General features: G+C 40.3%; 1 protein-coding gene across 2 annotated transcripts; it reads left to right on the forward strand.

Moving 5' to 3' along the window:
- The first annotated feature begins 281 nt into the window (after window positions 1–281).
- LOC107521115 (periphilin-1-like) lies at window positions 282–1,388 on the forward strand. 2 transcript variants are annotated; one of them, XM_036227191.1, is made up of 2 exons: window positions 327–411; window positions 574–1,388. In XM_036227191.1, the coding sequence occupies exons 1-2, from the start codon at window positions 342–344 to the stop codon at window positions 1,386–1,388; spliced, it is 885 nt and encodes a 294-aa protein (XP_036083084.1). In that variant the 5' UTR covers window positions 327–341. The 2 variants fall into 2 exon arrangements, with proteins under 2 accessions (XP_016021018.1, XP_036083084.1); XM_016165532.2 differs by having other exon boundaries at window positions 282–1,388.
- The last annotated feature ends 18,923 nt before the right edge of the window (window positions 1,389–20,311 follow it).

Genomic DNA, 20,311 nt, shown 5'->3' on the forward strand with positions numbered 1-20,311 from the left:
CGCCGCTGCGCGAAGGTAGAAGCAGGAATGACTCTTCCCGGCCCTCGTTAGCCTCTGACCTCGGAAGCCGGCGCTTCTGCTTACGTCTTTGCGCGCGCGCCCAACTGCCTGTCTCCAGAGCCGCGACGAGCTGACCGCCACATTTACTGCGTCTTCCTGTAGTCCGGACTTGCGCACACAGACCAGGACTCTAGCCAACCAGGGCACAGCTGAATTTCTGTGTCCACAAGGGACAGCTGGGACTAATTCTCTTGGCAAATTTGTGGCCCGCCGATACTACCATGTCTCAGATCCCGGTTATCCTTGGTTACCGCCCAAGATTGGCTTACGGAAGTGACGAAATGTGGTCTGAGGGACTATGTGACTATGAAAGACTTCCACGAAAACGAGTACCTCCTCGAAGTCACCCCAGTGAAGGCTACCGCAATCTAATTAATATTGTGCCAAAAAAACCACTGCTAGACCGACCCGGTGAAGGGGTCTACAATAGATATTACCGCCATGTTGATTACCGAGAGTATGACGATGGCCGCCGTTTTTCTCGTGATCGAAGAAGTGGTCCACCTCGCAGAGGAGATAAATCTGGCTATAATCGGTCAAGAGATGATCACTCCTCAAGTCGTCAGCCTGGATACAGGGGCATGAGAGGTGGCTTTAAAGGAAAAAGTTTCTACGATTCATGTTATGTGAGAGGCCGATCTCCTCATAAAAGAGAAACTCCTTTTTTCAGAGGCTCTCCTGTTGGTCGAAAGGATCCTGCATACCCCAGATCTCGCTCCAGTGTCAACCGTAGGCGCTATTCATCAGGAAGAAGCAAAACTTCCTTTTTCCATCGGTCTCAGAATAGAAGTAAAGAGAGACCTGTTCATTCTTCAAAAACATCAAGGCGTGCATCATCCTCAAATTCTTCAGCGGTACCTTCATCAAAGGTGTTAGACAAACCCAGTAAGGTAACCGAAAAGTCACTTACTGATGCTGCAAGCAAGTGGGCTGCTGAAAAGCTAAAGAAGGTAGATGAAAGTAACGTACCTGAAATTTTTGAGCTTAATAAGGCGGGATCCACGGCACCACTGTTCACTGACCAGCAAGAAAGACCTGAGTCAAAAACAACAGATGGCATAGAATTATTTGAAGATGGTCCGGTAAGCAGTCGCTATAAAGCAATAGCAGCAAAAACCAAAGTGATTGAACAAGATTACCGACAGGACTGTGAAACTTTCGGGATGGTTGTAAAAATGTTGGTTGAAAAAGATCCTTCATTAGAAAAGCCTATACAGTTTGCGCTGAGACAGAATTTATATGAAATAGGTCAGCGGTGTGTTGAAGAATTGAAGCATTTCATCGCAGAGTATGACACCTCTAGTCAAGATTTTGGAAAGACTTTTTAGAAGATTACTTGCAACAACATATTTCTAGTTTTTTTTTCCTACCTGGACTGCATAACTCTTTAATATGTGGAACTTTAGATAAAGAGAAATACTTTATGATAGTTGACTACCTTTCCAATATTAAATAAATGTTTAAAATAGTTTAAGATATTTTAATTGGAATTCTTTTAATCTATGTGTAGAGCCTCCTAGTCCATACTCCACCCCCTACTCCTGTTGCCACCAATATGATGGGTAAATTAGTTATTAGTTTACTCATGTACTGTAGTATTCCATAGTATGTGATCATTTGTTTGGTCACACTAGTGTAATTTTTGGAGATCATCCCACTTAAACATTTATAGTTTTGTTTGTTTTTGGTTTGTTTGTTTTTGCATTTCATAGTCAATGATACCAGGTGAAAATGTTAGAATACTAAGTTGTGATTTTATTTACCTCTTGCTTGTTTATCTTAGGCTTTGTAACTTTTAATGTGTTCAAGTACAAGATCTAAGTAAACTGAATACTTTGCTAGCTTAGAGGAAAAAAATATAAAGATATAATTTGAGAGTCATTAGGTAGCAGATGATATCAAAGCTATACGATTGGGTGAGCTCACCTAGGGAGAATGTGTCATATAGAGAAGAGGAGAACTAGTGCCAAGACCTGAGGTTAAACGAAGAAGCAGCAGCAAACCAGACTGAAAAGGAGTGGCCAATGGGATATGAGGAAATCCAAGAGAGTGGACACTCCCTGGAAGTTAAATGGAAGAGTGTTCCAAGTTGAGAGAATGAGTAATAGTAGTCAGATTCAGTTACTGGTCAAGCAGGTAGTAAACAGGGAAACTGAAACCAGAGGACAAGGCCTATTATGCCTCAAGTGGGAAAAATGTATAGGGTATTGAGCTCCAAATTATCACTCTACTTTTTAAAAGAATTGCCAATTTTAACACTTTGGAGACTGTGTTGTACACTCCACCTATAATGCTGTATTTTAAGCCTTCTAATTGTTTTCACACTTGATCCCCATTGACAAGGTAGTGTTCTTAGAGAATGCACAGTGCTGTTTATTTCCATAAGACTGGCTCCATCTTATCAGCTTCCTTCTTTTTTTCTGTTACCATAAAATGACACATAAAGCCCTATTTCAAAACCTAAGTGCTGAAATAGTTGAGGCCTCAATCTCTTCAATAAATGAGAAAAGGGGATAGGAGTCCACAGCAGGCATTAGCAAAATGCCTGACAAGAAAGCAGCATTATTCTCAGACATAAGTTATTCCGTGAAATGCATGAAGAGACACAAAAACTAAGACAGACCTGTCCTTTTCCTGGCAGCAGGACAGATACTCCTGGCAAAAGTCAAGAGCTGTGATTGTCTCTTGAGAATTCCAGTCTCCAGTATCTTTACTATTGCCATGAGGCTCCATAAATTGACATTTGCCTTTGTCTCCATAATAAATGGAGTCACTATCTGAGGAAATCAAGATGTCTAGTGCCCAAAGGAAATAAGCTAGAGAAAATAGATCTTTGAAAAAGTTATATTCATGAAGAGGAGGATATATAACAATTTTTAAAGTCTTTGGGGCTTTTCCCATTGGGGAATCATGTCTTGTGAGGCATGCTTTTGGCTCATACTTTTTAGCTTAGCACGCAGGGTTTTTCATGAGCTGGCACCCCCAACCTCTCCATTTCTGTTACTCACCGTGTCATCATATGCACCCTTTACTCCAGTCATCTTGAACCCCTTGCAGTTCCATGAATATATTATTCTTCCTCTCTCATACTTTTTTCAGCTTTATTGAAATATAATAGATAATTACTTTCTTATATTTACATTCTACAATTCAATGAGTTTAAATTATAGTTGTCATACAATAATATATTAATTTCAGTTGTACAGCATAGTGATTAGAGATCTATATAACTTACAAGTGATCACCCCACTAAATTTAGTACCCCACTTCCCCTTATATATTTATTACAACATTGTTTCCTTATGCTACACTTTCCATCTCCATGAATATTTTGTACCTATCCATTTGTACTTCTCAATCAGTTTTTCCTATTTCGCCATCCTTTCAACTCCCCTCCCATCTAGTAGCCTTCAAAATATTATCTATATCTGAGTTTGTCTCAATTTTTGCTGTTGTTGCTTATTTTGTTCTTTAGATTCCACATGAACAGGAAATCATGTGGTATTTGTCTTTCTCTGTCTGACTTTTTTCATTCAAAGCAATAACCCCTAGGTACATCAAGGCAATATCTTTTTCTATTCCCTTCCTTTTAGTCTGTGTGTGTCTTTTAGTATAAAGTGAGTCTCTTGTAGGCAGCATTTGTGTCCTGGCCCGCGGGACAGTCAATGGAGGTCCTATGACTGAAGGAGAAGGGAGACAAGAGGTGCAAAGAATGGAGACAAGACAGGCTTTCTGATCAAGTCTCGTTTATTGTAAGTAGGGGTGTTACATATACAGGGGCAGGTTTAAGGGAGGGAACATGTAGCTTTAGGCGGGAGTTACCTAATCACAAGACGTCTTAACTTCTTAACTTTCTTTATCTATCTTGGTAACTGAGCAAAGCACTGTTTTGAAAGGATTATACTATTGTCTCCAGTTCCTGGAACCTTAGTCCCCCGGGCAATGTCAAGAACGACATTTATCTTTACAGGTCTGAGTCATTCCTATATTCAGGCAAGGGGCTTCCTCTGACTTTGGGCAGCCTGGCTCCCAACAGGTCCCCCTTTTTTCTTTTTTCAAAGATCAGGACCTCCACACCTGAGGCAGAAAGACTGTGCCTGTCTTAGGCGCCCTCCTCTAGGTCTGAGCCTTACCCGTCATTGGTACATGAAAGTTTTTCAATCATTCCCTGTCTTAGGTTGGTCTTAGCTTGGGAAAGTCTTACCCGTCATTGACTACCAGCCTCTGCTGTCGTGGGGACACCTAGCAGCAGCTATGCTGTCTGCAAGACGTTGGGACCGGTGTTTTATGAGGAGCCTCTTGAGTTATTTACTCATCTGAATATCCTTGATCAGCGAGTTCTAGCTGATGATAACGGGCCTGTATAGATTTAGTCTGCAAGGCATCGACCTGTTGTTTTACAAAGTCAGTTAGCTTCCTGAATGCCCAAGGTCCAAAGGACAGGAGGAGTAACAAGCCTATGAAGGGACCTAATATGGAGGGTAACAGAGTTGTTAGCCAAGGGGAAGTAGAGAACCAATTCTGGAAACAGCTCTGTTCTTGTTCTCTCTGTTTACGCCTTTTTTCTAAACCCTCTCTGACTTTGGCCATAGAATCTTTGACCACGCCAGAGTGGTCTATATAGAAACAACATTCTTCTTTTAGAGCGGCACAGAGGCCTCCCTGTTGAAGGAGTAATAGATCTAACCCTCTTCGATTTTGGAGGACTACTTCCGCCAAAGATGATAAGGAGTTCTGTAGATGGGAGATAGCAGATTCTAGGCGTTTGATGTCTTCATCTATAGATAACCGGAGCTCTGAATAATATTTGTTGGAGAGAACGAGAGAGGTTATACCCACCCCAGCACCAGTGGTCCCGAGGCCTAGGAGTACCGCAAGTGTCACAGCAGTGATAGGTTCCCTTTTAGTTCTTAATAGTCTAAAGTCGCTTTTTGGGTCCCAAGTTTGTGAAAACTGTTCTTCTGTATAATAGGTTAAATGGGGAATCAACTGTACTAGAACACAAAATATAGCCTGATTGTTTTTGAGGAGATTACTGTAAATGCAAGGTGTTAGTCCATTACTACAAGCCCACCATGAATTTATAGGGGGAACAATATACTTATCATCATGAGTCACTGTTGCGGTCTGGTTACAAGACACAGCCCATGTCCAGAGACAGATTGAAGCATTAATCTAGCAGTCCCCTGTTGAGTCCATCGGCACTGACGATGGTCAGCGGTGGTATTAAAATCGCCGAGGACTGCTATGCCTTCATAGAAGGGTGGGCTAACATCATAACACAACCAACAGGATTTTGTAAGATTGGAGTTAGAATGATTTAAGGTAAGAAAAGTATGTTGAATAAGGGCAGTCATAGAATCTCTGGTGGTTTTAATCTTGGGCGCCCTGTTAGGGATAACGAGAGTGACAGGATTTGTAGGTTTTAGGGTGTCAGCAGCAAGAGCAGTAGTGGGGTCAGGTCTTTTTACAGGAGGTGGAAGCACCATGTTAGGTCCTATTGAGACAGATGGGGCGGGGCTGACTTGTAGCCTGAGCTGTATTATTCCTCCATAGTCTGTCCCACTCAGGTATTGCCTGATTCCGAAATTTTTCCCAGTAAGCCAATTATGACTTCTGCCTTTGTCTTTGAACCTGATTAGGAGTTGATTACACGGCTGCTTAGGTCGATTTAAAGGGTGCTGGCTAGGGTCTAGCATAGGTCTATAGGGAGACGGCTTACAGTTGTTCTGTAGTCCAGGACTCCTCGGTAAATGTGTAACCCTTTCATTATAGAGCTGCTTCTTCCTAGCAATAGTCCAAAGGAATTAGGAGGCAAGGGGCCAAAGGTGCCAGTAGGCAAGGCCTGGACTCCCATCTCAGGGGTTAATATTGTGTGGGAGGCGGAACAGAGGTCCAATCCTGCACTGCCTGAGGTTGCTCTTGAGAGGTTTGAAACAAACCGTGGTTGCCGGGTGCCGGGGGAACAAACCGGATCGCCCCAAGGTTTTGTTTCTCCTTTGGGGCCTGGGGCTGGCCCCTCCAGGAGTTTCCCTGGTTGGAAGGCAGAGGGTTACCCTGGGCATCTGTTCTGGAGTGGCGCAGGGTGGTCCAGTGCCTCCCCCTCCTGTACCTTAGGCATAACCCTGGGTGTCTAACACGGCCCTGTCGAGGGGCATTACAGTCTTTAGCAAAGTGTCCCTCTCGGCCACAATTAAAACACCTGTTTTGTGGTGGGGGAGCAAACATGACATTTTTTAGGGCGTCTCCAATGGCAAGGCCTAGCCGATGGTCAGAACTGATATCTGAGCAGAATCGGATGTAATCTGAAAGAGTCCCTCCTCTCTAGTGAGGACGAATTGCTGCCTGGCAGGCAGAATTGGCGTTCTCAAATGCTAACTGCCTTATGAAATCACTTTCAATTTCGGAGCTACCAAGGAGTCTCTCTGTCGCGCTGGTAAGGCGACTGATAAAGTCAGCATAAGGCTCATCAGGCCCTTGTCGTATGTTAGCAAGGGATGTAGTTGCAGCCCCTTTTTGAGGAAGTTTCCTCCAAGCTTTAGTGGCTGCATCTTGTATCTGGGCAAAGAGGCCGGAAGGATATTGGCTTTGAGCCTCATTGGTGTCATGTGGCTTGTTTCCCTTTAACATATCAAAGGTCCACCCTGCGTTTTCTCCATCGGACTCTAGATTGTGGCAAGCGGTTTCTTTACAAATCTCAGAAAATTCTGACTTCCATAAAACAAAGTCTCCCCCAGAGAGGGTGGCTCGCGCAAGGTGGTACCAGTCATTTGGCGTGAGCCACATATCATCTAGACTATCTAGAAGAAAGAGTGTAAAAGGGGCGACTGAACCATATTGAGTAACAGCTGACTTTAATTCTTTTAAGGTTTTAAATCCAAGCAGCTCTATAATGTCTAACAGGGTCCCCTTCTTCCTCCTCCCCTTCTCTTTTTGGACCGGGAATTTCAGTGACCTGAAAAAGGTTTAAAGATGGCCTGAGTGGGTTCCTTTTTATAGGCTTATTGGATACGTTTGAGACTATGGTAGGCAGGGGAGGGTCTTGGGTCTTCTTAGGGGTGCAAGGAGGTGTCAGAAGCTCACCTCCTGGGGCAGTTAATTCAAGGTCTAGTTTCCTCAGTTCTTTGACTAGGTCATTACGTTCTTTTTTAAGTTGGATGGCTTCTCTAAGTTTTCGAATCTGTCTAGTGAGTTCTTTTGGGGAGAGGACTCCTCCATGTGGGTAACTGTCCCCCAAAGCATGTGCAGTGGGGGGGTGAAGCATAAGTAAAGGCGGGCATTTGGAAATGGTAGGGAAGAGGGCGAGACAACAATGGCAGCCCTGTTACTAGGGGCGGCCGGTCTGGATTACGATATTTGGCGGCCTCTTCTTTTAACTCAGCCTTTTCTTCAGGGCTTAAATAGTCATCATTATGTCTAGGCTCAGAGTGGAAAATTTTTAGAGAAGGGTAGAGATCTCCAGAACACCCAGGCTTATTAGAGGAATCTGAACTAGGCATCTTAAAAGGTTTTTTCCCGTCCCTGTAATATCTTGGCATTGGGCGTGGAGTCAGAGGTATGGGCAGAGGGTATTTCGCTATCGGGAGGCATATTTATTGAAACGGGGTCTTCTTGTTTAGAATAAGGGGGGGGGGAGTTTTCTGAAGTCTCTTTTTGGAGACCTGGCTCTAATGAGGAGTGGCTGTGTTCTAACTCTCTTTTTAAGAAGGACTCTCCCTCTTTTAAAATGTCTCTCACATTATCCGGGTGGTGGCGGACACACAAAATGTCATTAATGGCATTCCAATATGAAAAAGCCATCACTGGGACCTTTTTGGGGCCAAAACACTTATAAAAATCATTAAGGGCATCTCCTACCCTTTTCCATCTTTTCTCATCTATCGTGCCCTCTTGCGGGAGCCAAGAGCAAATATCTTTTAAAAACTCGAAAAACTGTACTAACTTTCTTTTTAACTTTGACTCTGCATGCCAAAAGGGAGTCTTTAAGTCCCTCAATAAATCTTTCCTGGACGCTGCTTTCCTGTCCCAGTATAGACAGGTAATCTAAGAGTCTCTAATGTAACCCTTACTCTTTGCGCCTTATACTCTAGGTTCTCCAGAACCTCTAAATTCCTACTGTTATGTCTTATCCCATTGAGAAGTTGTCCGCTTACCTCTCGGGTCTCAGTTCCACGGGTCGGGTACTCCTGTGGTGACTGCTTCTTCTATTCTACTTGACTGGCCAGTCCTCTCGGGTCCAACTCTCAGCACAACTCCTTCAGGATCCTCGAGCCCCACGTTGGGCGCCAATTGTCCCGGCCCGTGGGACAGTCAACGGAGGTCCTAGGACTGAAGGAGAAGGGGGACAAGAGGCGCAAAGAATGGAGACGAGACAGGTTTTCTGATCAAGTCTCGTTTATTGTTAAGTAGGGGTGTTACATATATAGGGGCAGGTTTAAGGGAGGGAACATGTAGCTTTAGGCGGGAGTTACCTAATCACAAGACGTCTTAACTTCTTAACTTTCTTTATCTATCTTGGTAACGTGAGCAAAGCGCTGTTTTGAAAGGATTATAGTATTGTCTCCAGTTCCTGGAACCTTAGTCCCCGGGCAATGTCAGGAACGACATTTATCTTTACAGGTCTGAGTCGTTCCTATATTCAGGCAAGGGGCTTCCTCTGACTTTGGGCAGCCTGGCTCCCAACACATTTGTTTTCGTATCCATTCAGCCGGCTATCCTTTGGTTAGAACACTTAATTCTTTTCCATTTGAGGTATTCATTGGTAGATATGTAGTTATTACCATTCTTTACTTCTGTTTTTGATACATGTTTTTTCTTCCTAAAGAAGTCTCTCCAACATTTCCTGTCATACTGGCTTGGTGTTGATAAACTTCTTTAGCTTATTTTTTATCTAGGAAGCACTTTATCTGACCTTTGATTTCAAATTATAGCTTTGCTGGATAAAGTATTCCTGGTTGTAGATCCTGGATTTTCATCACTTTGAATATTTTGTGCTAAGCCCTTTTGTCCTGTGAAGTTTCTTTTGAGAAATAAGCTGCTAATATTATGGGTGCTCCCTTGAAGGTAACTGCTTTTCTCTTGTTGCTTTTAAGATTCTTTCTATGTATTTAAACTTTGGCATTTTAATTATGATGTGTTTTGGTGTGGGCCTCTTTGGATTCATCTTTTTGGAGACTCTCTGAGTTTCCTGGGGTTGTTTGTCTATTTCCTTCACCAGGTGAAGGAAGTTTTTCATCATTATTTATTCAAATAGGTTTTCAACTTCTCATTCTCCCTCTTCTCCTTCAGGTAACCCTATGACAAAAATATTGCTAGATATAATTTTGTCCCATAGGTTTCTTAAATTATTATCATATTCTTGGCTTCTTCTATTTGCCATTCTGATTGAGTGTCCTTGGCTTCCCCATCCTCTATATAGGTGGTTTGATCCTCTTCTTCATCCACTCAGCTGATTCCCTCTAATATACTCTTCATCTCAGATAACGTTTTCTTCATTTCTGATTGGTTCTCCTTTATAATTTCCATTTCCACTTATTTTTTATCTCTTTGTTAAGTTTCTCACCGAATTCATCTACACTTTCTCTAAGTTCATTGAGCATCTTTATGACCAGTGTTTTGAACTCTGCATCTGATAGATCGCTTGACTCCATATTTCCTGGATCTCTCTTCTGTTCTCTCACATCATTTCTGCTTCTTTTTCTTCCCATTTTGGCTGCTTTCTGTGTCTGTTCCTAAGTACTAAGCAAAGCCCCTAAATCTCCTGGTCTTATTAGCATGGTTTTGTGTAGTAGACGTCCAGGGGCACAGTCCTGAAAGGCATTCATCTGCAGGCCAAGTTTTGCCACAGCCTGTGCCACTCCAGGGCAAGCTGTTAAGATTCAGTAAGCAATCCACAAATGTGCTTATAGTTGTCTCAAGAGGCCATGCCAGAAACTGAGGCCAGCTGCCACCAGTATGGGTCTTGAACCTGCTCAGCAAGGGGCCCAGGATGTATAGAGGACACAGCTGGATGTGGCTTGGGTAGGGCCAGGAGATGGGGTAGGCAGAGTTTCAGAGGATCTTCTGGGTAGAGTAACCTCTGTTATCCAGTTTCAAGACATCCCAGCTATGGCGGCACTGCATCTGTACACTGGGAGGGCAGAGGGCTCAACAGAGGAACAATGGATACTGCCAGTACTTCTTCCCAGGAGAAAACTCACCTCTGGCCCTCCAACAACTCAGTGTCTCCCTGTAAGTCCCTGGTACCCCCTGAGCAGCCAACCTGTTGCTGGTGCTCAGAGTGAGCGAATTCATCATTGTGAAAGTCTACTCTCATATATGGCCCCCATAAGATGAACATCTGCAGCTGCCGGCTGCCACTGCTGCTCTAGCCTCTGTCCCACTCAGCCGTTCGGGACTAGGCAGCCTCACATCTGCTCCCCAACCTACCTTCTACCATTGCGGGGTGATTTCTTATTTCTATACCTAGTTGTAGGATTTCTGTTCATCTAGATTCCAGGTGACTCTGCTTGCTGTTTGCTCCATGTTTCTGTCACAACTTTGATGTGGTCACAAGAGAAGTGAACAAAGCCTCTATCATCTATGCCATTTTGCCCAATCCCTCCTCTCTCACAGTCTTGAGCTTATTTTGTTTTGTCGTAATGCCCATTTCTACTATTGCTCCCTACCCACTACTGCTACCACCTTAATTTAATTAAGCCCTATTTATTTTTCAAAATTGAGCTCATATTATATATCATCCAGAAAGCTTCTGTTGACTGTCACTGGGGCAGGTGCTGCTTCTCTGAATTCCCATGTTCTCAGTGTTTGATTCTCATAGCACTTATCATGTTATATTGAGATTGCCTGTTTCCTTGTCTATTTCTAAACAGTGATATCCTTGAAGGGAAAGACCATATTTTTGCCTTGTCCATAGTCCTAAATCCTAAAACAGACTTGGAGCAGAATTGGTACTCAATAAATTAATTCTGAATGGATGAATGAAGTCCATTGGTTTGTTGCCTGCATTGTTCTCTATTTCTTATTAGATATAATTTGTCTGGGGTAAGTTCTCTGTCATTAAAAATCTTAGCTTGTCCTTATGGCCAGCTTTTCTTCTGTGTACTTTTTGTTTGTTTGTTTGTTTGTTTTTCTTTACCTATATTATTGAGAAAATAGTCACATACCATAAAGTTGACTTTTAACATGTAGGATTCCATGAGTTTTAGTACATTACTAATTTGTATATTTACTGGTATATTTTTTAATTTCAGAATATTTTTATTATGCCAAAAAGAAACCCAATACCCATAGCAATCATTTTCATTTTCCCTCTAACTCCATTCTTTGGCAATTGCTTTCTGTGTCTAAGGATTTGCCTATACTAAACTTTCATACACATCGAATCATACAATATGTCTGTCTTTTTTCACTTAGCATAATGTTTTCAAGGATTTTTCTTGTTATAGTGTAATAAAAACATACCTTTTTTTGACCAAACGAACAATATTCCACTGTATGGAGAAGACATTTTTTTTAAATCCATTTATTAGATGATAAAAAGTTGGGTTGTTTCCACTTAAGACCTATTAAGAATAAGATTGCTATGAACACTCATGTACAAGTTCTTGTGTAAACACGTGTTTACAGTTCTCTTGAGTACAGTACTAAGAGTGGAATTGCTGGGTCATATAATAAGTCTATATTGACTTTTCTGAGGAACTGCCAAACTCTTTCACAGAGTCGCTGCACCATTTAACATTCCTATCAGCGATATACAAAGAAAGGTTCCAGTTTCTCCACATTATCACTGACTTGTTTTTTTCAATTACAGTTGACATCCAACATTATGTTATATTAATTTCAGATGTGTGGCACAGTGGGAAGACATCCAAATAATTTACAAATTGATCCCCCTGATCAGCCCAGTACCTACGTGTCAGTAAACGTAGTTATTACAGTAATATTGACTATATTCCCTATTCTGAGTCGATCTTCTGCTTTATCTAACCTGCTGTTGATTCCTTTTAGTGTATTATTCATTTCTGACTGGTTCTTTTTTATGATTTCTATGCTTACTATCTCTTTGTTGATGTTCTTACTAAGTTTCTTGAGCATCCTTATAACCAGTATTTTGAAATCAGTATTTGGTAGATTACTTGCCTCCATTTTGCTTAGTTCTTTTTCTGAAGTTTTCTCCTGTTCTTTCACTTGGAACATATTTCTTTGTCTCCTCATTTTGGCTACCTCTCTATGTTTATTTCTATGTATTAGGTAGACCTGCTACATCTCCCTCTCTTGGCAGGGTGACCTTATATAGTATATGTCCTGAGTGGCCCAGTGGTGCAGTCTTTCTGATCATCTGAACCACAAGTGCCAGAAGTATCCCTTGTGTGGGTTGTGTATGCCCTTTTGTTCCAGTTAAGCTTTGCTGTTGGCATGTCAGCGGGTAGAATTGGCCTTCAGGCTGACTGAGGATTGGCCATGACCACAGCATATTAGCTGCTGTGTAGGGGTCGACCCCAAGGAACAGGATTCGCCCCAGCAGACTTGTGTGCCCATTGAGACTATCCTTTGGGTATGCCTCTCAAGGGGCTAATTCGTGGTGTTCTGTAATGGTGTGAAGCCAGCCACCAAGTTTATTGTCTCTGGGGCCTCTTAGGTGGGGCTCTCATTGGGCAAAGTTAGCTGCTTCCTGTGACTGGCCTAGGGCTCCCTGGTAGGTGCTACAAAGCAATCTGCTGTTGGTTTCTGCCTGTGTTGCACTTGGAGGCACATGGAAGAGGCCATACTATGAACTGAGGTAAGCTGTCACCAGTACTGGGCCTGGGGTAGCACAGTAAGAGGCCCAGGGCACCCTAAGGCCTACCGCCTGCCAGCTTCCCATAAGGCTAAGTTGCTGAAAGATCCTCTGACGGCATGTGAGTTAGTTGAGTGGGATCTCAGGGAGTATCCAAATAGGAGGAGTGGTGTTTACCAGATTAATACAGATTCAGATTTGGTGCCAGTGCTGAGCTTGAGGCACTCAGCAAAAAGGCTCAGGTCACACTGAAACCAGCTTCCACCCACCTGGAGCCTACATATCTCTGAGAAGTTGTCCAAGAAAGACTGTAGCATGGGCCAACGCCAGCTGCCTATTGCCAAAAGAGCCTCAGGTGGTGCGATGGTTGGTTGGGGCAGGGTCCCAGGGTCACCAGAGTGGAGCAAGTGGAGAGCATCAGGCCAATGCAGATTCAGATTTAGACATGTGCAGAGAGGGCTCAACCAAGAATGATGGTGCCTGCCTGCCAGCTGCATGGGAGGTGGGCTGAATGCAGGGACAATGACAACTGTCCCAACACACCCTTGCTTTGAAGCCACAGAACTCAATTTCTCCCTGTATGTCTCTGGTGCCTCTCCAGCCACTGTTTATCTACTGGAGGCCGGGGTACCTGCAAGTGAGAAAGTCTGTGTGCATGCAATTTAAGAGAAAGCCTGGGTTTCAAGCAGCCTTCTGTCTCACCTGAACAGAGAGTATGCCTGCTGATTATCACAGGTGGATGTTCTGAGGACTCTTCTTCCCAGAATTGTTGCTCTGGACTGGAGAGACCTGTGTAGGGCTGGGACCTCTGGCTCTTCAGGGATGGAGGGAAGACGTCTGCAGCCAAGATATCTCTCCCAGTTCTCAACAGCCACACGTGAATTTGGGGCCAGCTCATTTTGCACCCCTTCTCCTCCTACTAGTCTGGATGAGGCTTCTTATTTATATCCTTAGTTATAGAACTTCTGTTCAGCTAGTCTTCAGATTGTCCTCTAGGTTGATTGTTCTATAATTCAGTTGCAATTTTGATGTGGTCATGGGAGGAGGCAAACATAGAGTTTACCTGCTCCACCATCTTTACTGGAGCCTATTTTTCATTTTTTAAAACTATTTTTATAACCATCCTAGTGGGTATGAATGATAGATCTCTTTGTGGTTTTGATTCATATTTACCTGTTAACTTATGATATTGAGCACCTATTCATGTGCTTATTAGTCATTTGTATATCTTTTAAAAATATCTTTTCAAATCTTTTGCACACTTTTAATAAGGTTGTCCTTTTATTGTTTAGTCACAAGAGTTCTTTATATATACTGGATACCAGACCTTTGTCAGATATATTGCAAATATTTTCTCTTATTCTGTGGGTTGACTTTTGACTTTGTGAATAGTGTTCTTTGAAGCATGTTTTTAAAAATTTGACAAAATCCAATTCATCTTTTTTTCCCTTTTTCCCTTTTCTTTTTGGTGTCATATCTAAAAAACTATTGCCAAATTTGAGGTCAAAAGATCAATTCATATATTTTATTCTAAGAACTATATAGTTTTAGCTCTTACAATTAGGTATTTCATGCATTTTTAGTTAATTATGTATATGGTATAAGGTATGGGTCCAAATTTTTTTTTTGGTATAAGAATATCCAGTTTTCTCAGTGTTATGTGTTGAAAAGGCTATTTTTTCAACCATTCAATGGTCTTGGTACCCTTGTTAGTAATCAATTGACCATAGGAGAATGGCTTTATATTTGGACCTTAAGTTCTAGTCCATCAACTTATATGTCTATCCTTATGTTCGTATCAGACTGTTTTGATTATTATAGATTTGCAGTAATTTTAAAGTCAGGAAATATGAATCCATTAACTTTATCTTTTTAAAGATTGTTATGGTTATTCAGGTTCTCTTGAGTTTCCATGGGAACCAACTCATCCACTTCTGAAATAAAAAAAAAGAGTGATGATGCAAGGCAGGGCAAATTTTCCTGAGTTGGGGGTAGATCAAGGCCTGTACCAAGAAAAGACTAGGGTCTTTTGGAGTAGAGTGTAGAAAGAATTCAACATAGACACCAAAGTTACAGTCAATAGGAAAGTTTATTAGAAAAGAGATTAACGCTCCACAGACTGAGTATGGTATTTTCTCAGAGTCAGAAAGTGAGAGGGACCCTGAATGTTCAGGGAATTCAGTTTATATATCATTCTTTAGTTCCCATTTTTTTATATGGACATGCAGAGAGGAAAGGAAAGGGGAAGAGTATGTAGCTTGAAAGACCTACTGGCAGTTCCTAGATTTTATTCCATAAGTTCCCCCATCGTTTTAGCCATAGGGAATGAATAATTTTATTGATGTAGTGTAGCCACTTAAAGACTCTGTTTTTCCTATTTCCCCTTCCACAGGTGTGGGAAATGGGTAGTCAGCAATCCCAGTAGAAATTTTTCTTTGTTTTAAAGGTGTCCTCCTGGCCTGGATGCAGGGCTGATCAGCATATCATGGCCTCTGAATATAGCTTGATTAACATTTTAATTCTCTTGTCTCCTCCATACATTAGTTAGAAATTTGAAAGATATTGCATTGAATCTATAGGTCAATTTGTGGAGTACTTCAATCTTAATAATACTAAGTCCTCCAATCTATCAACATTGGATAGGTTTCCATTTATTTACATCTTTTTTACAGTAGTCCTGTTATCTGCAGTTTTACTTTCCATGTTTTCAGTTAGCTGTGGTCAACCATGGTCTGAAAATATCAAATGGAAAATTCCAGCAATAAACAATTCATTAGTTTTAAATTGCTTGCTGTTCTAAATAACATGATAAAATCTCTTGCCATCCAGGACATGAATCATCTCTTCATCAGTGTAACCACACTGTATATGTTACCTGTCCATTAGACAGTTAGTAGCTGTCTCAGTTTATCAGGTCAGCTGTCATGGTTTCACAGTACTTGTGTTCAACTAATACTTATTTTATTTAATAATGGCCCCAAAGTGTAATAGCAGTGATGCCAGAAATTCAGATATGCCAAAGAGATGCCATAAAGTGCTACTTGTAAGTGAAAAGGTAAACATTCTCCACTTACTAAGGAAAGAAAAAAATTGCATGCTGAGGTTACTAAGATCTATGGTAAAAACAAATCTTCTATTCATGAATTTGGAAGAAGGAAAAATAAATTTGTGTTAGTTTGCTGAGAGAGAAAGAGAGAAAGGCCGTATACATATAACTTTTATTGCAATATATTGTCATAACTGTTCTATTTTATTATTGTTGTTAATCTTACTGAGCCTAACTTATAAATTAAACTTTATTATTATGGATGTATAAGAAAAAAACACAGTATATATAGGGTGCGATACTATCTGTAGTTTCAGGGATCCATTGGGGCATAGAGAAGGGGGAACTACCGTAATTTCTTTCAACAATACTTTTTTTAGTTTTTAAAATGTAAGTTTTGTATTTATTTATTTTTTATTAAATTTATTGGAGAGACATTGCTTAATAAAATCATATAGGTTTAAAGAGTACAATTAAATAATACATTATATGTATATTGCATTATGTGTTCACCATTTAATTTTGTAATTCTCTCGTAAAACTTATTCCTAAGTATTTTATTCTATATGAAATTAGACAGCAGTTTAGACTTAATATGATAAGCAGCAGCAGGTTATCATAGGCTCATTGTAGAATATAATGAAAAAAGGCAGTTGGGGCAGTTATGGATCTTCCTTCAAGAAAGAACCTGCCATTCAGCTGTAAGGAATGAATTCATCTGTTTATCTTTCACAGGCCATACTCCCAATAAATTTTTGCACTCCTAACTCTGTTTCAGCATCTACCTCTCAGAGAGAGCCCAACTGACACATGGTTTAAGTTATATTTCTATGTTGGGTAAAGAAAAGGAAATAATAAAAGAATATTCAGAGGAAAACAACCTCATTTTAAATGTATTCTCTTTGGGGGTCTGATAGAGTCCCATTCAAGATGACAAGGTTATAGATAACAAAACTCAATCTAGTTATGCCCTAGTTTGAGGGTGACAGAATATAATTATAAAGAGGTACTTATCAATGCCAACTAGCTGCCAAGTATCAAACATAGATCAGATTTTAATATAAAAAATGGTACGAGTTGCTCTAGGAAATGTATATTATGTAAACAAATATCCTTTCTTTCAACTAATATTAACCAGTGTGGCTTAAATCCACAAATCCAACATCTACCTGGTCCTCAAACATCTGGAAGAAAAGTGAAAAAAAATGACATCCATTCAGATATTTGGTGTAAGGCAGCCAAACAGAAAGTTAAATGCTGAATTGAGATGACCATCCTATTAATTTGGGCCCTACCTGCTATCACCTGAAACATTGAACTAATTGACTTATTGGACTTCATAGGGTAGAAAGTACCTAGAGATCATCAATGAGGACATTTACTTTCTCTTTCACTGTATAAAAGCAGAAAATGATGCCCAAAGGGAGCAAATAACTTTCCTAAGGTCACACAACAAGCTAGTAGTTGAACCAGGATTAGAATTAAAATCTCCGTATTTGACAGATCTTCCTCCCTTTCATTTTTATGGTCATCATATTTGAAGTGTTACTGATTCTAGCACATTCCTGTCACCAGGGTGCTAAATCCTATAAAATCCATGCATCCACAGTTTTTACTCTTCCCACTGAATTCGCATTCAACCCAACAGAAAATCATTCCATCTTCAAGGATGATCTCTGATACACGACAGAGTAGAAATCCACTCGAGGTTATACAATTTAGATTGCCCAACTACAAAGTAAAAGAAAGCCTTAAGCAACACCATATGATTATGCAATTTTGCTATTGTGGAGAATTAATCCAATTCACCCTAGAAGAACAAATTTCAACCTGAGAAGTGTTGTTGACTTCTTTTCCTAGTAATTTCCAATTCTATTAAATAAACTCCAAAAGTTGGAAACATGTTAGCTACTCACCTTCAATTTCCCAAAGTGTTTTGTAGTCAGGCTCTCTGTCTCTAAGTTGTCAATTCTCTGGCAAGATAGGTCCTTCTAGCTCCTGGAAGGACAGAAAATTTATTGTTGCTTTTATAGAAAAAGAAGATGGCAAGTGTAATAGTATCAGGTGCAATTGGATCTGCTTCTCCCAAAGCACCAGGTTTGGTGATAATTGTATCTTTTGGTGATTCAGTAGCTGGCACTTTCCCTTAGTCATTATTTAACTCATGCTCCAACAAGATATCAGGGGATACAAGGCTCTATAAAGTGTTAAGCTATTAACCAATCTTGGCTGCAGTAAATCCTATGACAAATGAAAGGATTTAGTTTGATTCTTTTGTGTCCTCTCCCTGTCACTCCCTTTTGATTGTTGTCTCTGAGGATGGCTTTATGATTTGAGATTGGCACTCCCTTGGATTGGTGAAACTCAGGTATCTTGGCAGGGTGAGACAGGGAGAGGTTGGTGACGACTATGGCTGATCAGAGCTATAAGAGGCTGTAAAGACCTTAGAGATTTGATTTCTATATTCACCTTAGATGAGTAAATGCCCTTTCTGAGGAAGTATAGATTGTTATATGCTCCTATTTCAAACTTTCTTAGAGCAGAATCAAGTTTAAATGAATTTCAGGGATAATTCACAAGGGGAAACTATGTGTATGTTTGCAGTAGCAAGATATTATGAAAGAAATACTATTTATTAAGCACCTGTTGTGTATTAGATAGTGGGCAAAACAGGGGTATTATAATATTAAATAGAGAGAAAATGTTTCTTACCCAGACAATCTACGATCTAGTGAGAAATAGAAACAGATAAACAGGCAATTATAATACACTATACAGTTATGGGTCTTATGAGAGTACCTATAAAGGTAATCTAACTTGGATATGGGGGATAATGAAAGATTTCTTAAAGGAAGTGATATCTAAGCTAAGTCCCAAGGAAGATGAGGAATAAGAGACAATAGAGTGTTTTCTCAGTAGGGAGAAAGACATGTGCAAAGCAGATTAAGAGAGCAAGGAAACATGGGGGAAAAGGCTTGTAGAGGAAGGGACTGAAAAGAGTGATGTGTAGATGGAGTATGAGATATTAAGAACTGATAAAGCTCTGATATCTGGGTAATATTTGAAGAAGATAGAACTTTATTATCATAATACGTGTGGATCTATTTCAAAGACACTGTATCTGTGAGTATTCACCATATGCAGAACTCTACACTAGGCATTCTGGGAGCTAGAGCTTTTAGTAATCATTATAACAAAAATGTATTGAGCACTTAACTATATGAAATTGGTGCCATACTTGTCCTATTCCCATTCTACAGATGAGAAATCTCTTGAATAAATGAAAGAAATATAGACAGACAATTAGTATGAACATTCATAAGAGAAAAATTTCACAGGATGTGAGTGCTCAAAGAAGACAGAAGACCATGAAATGAAGGTATAGGACTGGATTGCAAGGAAGATGTCAAAATTGGATTTGCAACTATACCCTTAGATAAACCACCTTCCCCAAAGGAGTGACTATGCATAGAGAAAAGCAGAGGTCGATGATTGAATTGCAGAAGATGCTCATGATATGTTAGAGAGCAAAAAAACAGAAACTATCAAATGAGACCAAGAAGGAAATCAGAGAGAAATTAACTTACAGTGTCCTGGAGCATAAAGGTGAGAAGAATTTCAAGGATTGTATGACTGTTACAGCTAAAATCAAAGGAGGAAGTTGCTGTGACCTTTAACAATGCAGTTTTACATTTTCTTCTCATTCCTCCCTCAAATGTACTATGTAACAAAGCAAATGTTGATAGTTTTCTTGCAACATATGAAAACTGAGGTGCAGAAACATGATGTGTTGACAGGTATTGAAGACAACTAATTCATGTAGTGAAAATTTAGAGATGTGTCAACATTTCCACAGCCAGAAGATTTTTGGGCACATCACAGATCATTTCTTGCAAAAGTATTCAATGTTTGGAAACTTAAATTATCAACTTATTTCACAAAAGGAAAGAAGAATCTTCTGCTTTTACACTCTCTTCTTCCTCCTCAAACAAGAGCCACTTCTCTTTAGTAGAGAAACTCTGGCTCAATATCATAAAGTTAGGATTCACAAAATGCCTCAGTTAAGGCTAAATATCTAACTGCTAATTACATGCTCCTGCTAGGATTAGAACCTAGGAATGTGAAGTTCTAAATTGTGCTCTTTTTCCTTTGGCAAGCTTCTTGATATAAACCATATTAAAAAGAAATTAACCTTTAAAATGACAACTTTCTTGCCTTCATTCTTTTCCAGACAATTAACATACCATTTGGATTTTTGAGGGGTTATAAAGTTTTAGTGAACAATTCCTAACTTATATATGAGGCTGCTTGGTCCAATGATCTTTGACACTACCTACTAAAACACAGATAGGTCAAGAATATTGCAATCCAAGTTTGCTTCTTTACCTTAGTAAGCTATAACTTCTGGCTTGAAAAGTAATACCTTA

The sequence above is a fragment of the Rousettus aegyptiacus genome, unplaced genomic scaffold (genome assembly GCF_014176215.1).
Source record: "Rousettus aegyptiacus isolate mRouAeg1 unplaced genomic scaffold, mRouAeg1.p scaffold_m13_p_9, whole genome shotgun sequence".
Classification (NCBI taxonomy): domain Eukaryota; kingdom Metazoa; phylum Chordata; class Mammalia; order Chiroptera; family Pteropodidae; genus Rousettus; species Rousettus aegyptiacus.

Bases quoted from the DNA above. Each gene is read 5' to 3' on its own strand.
- LOC107521115 (XM_016165532.2), top strand. From the start codon at position 282: ATGTCTCAGATCCCGGTTATCCTTGGTTACCGCCCAAGATTGGCTTAC.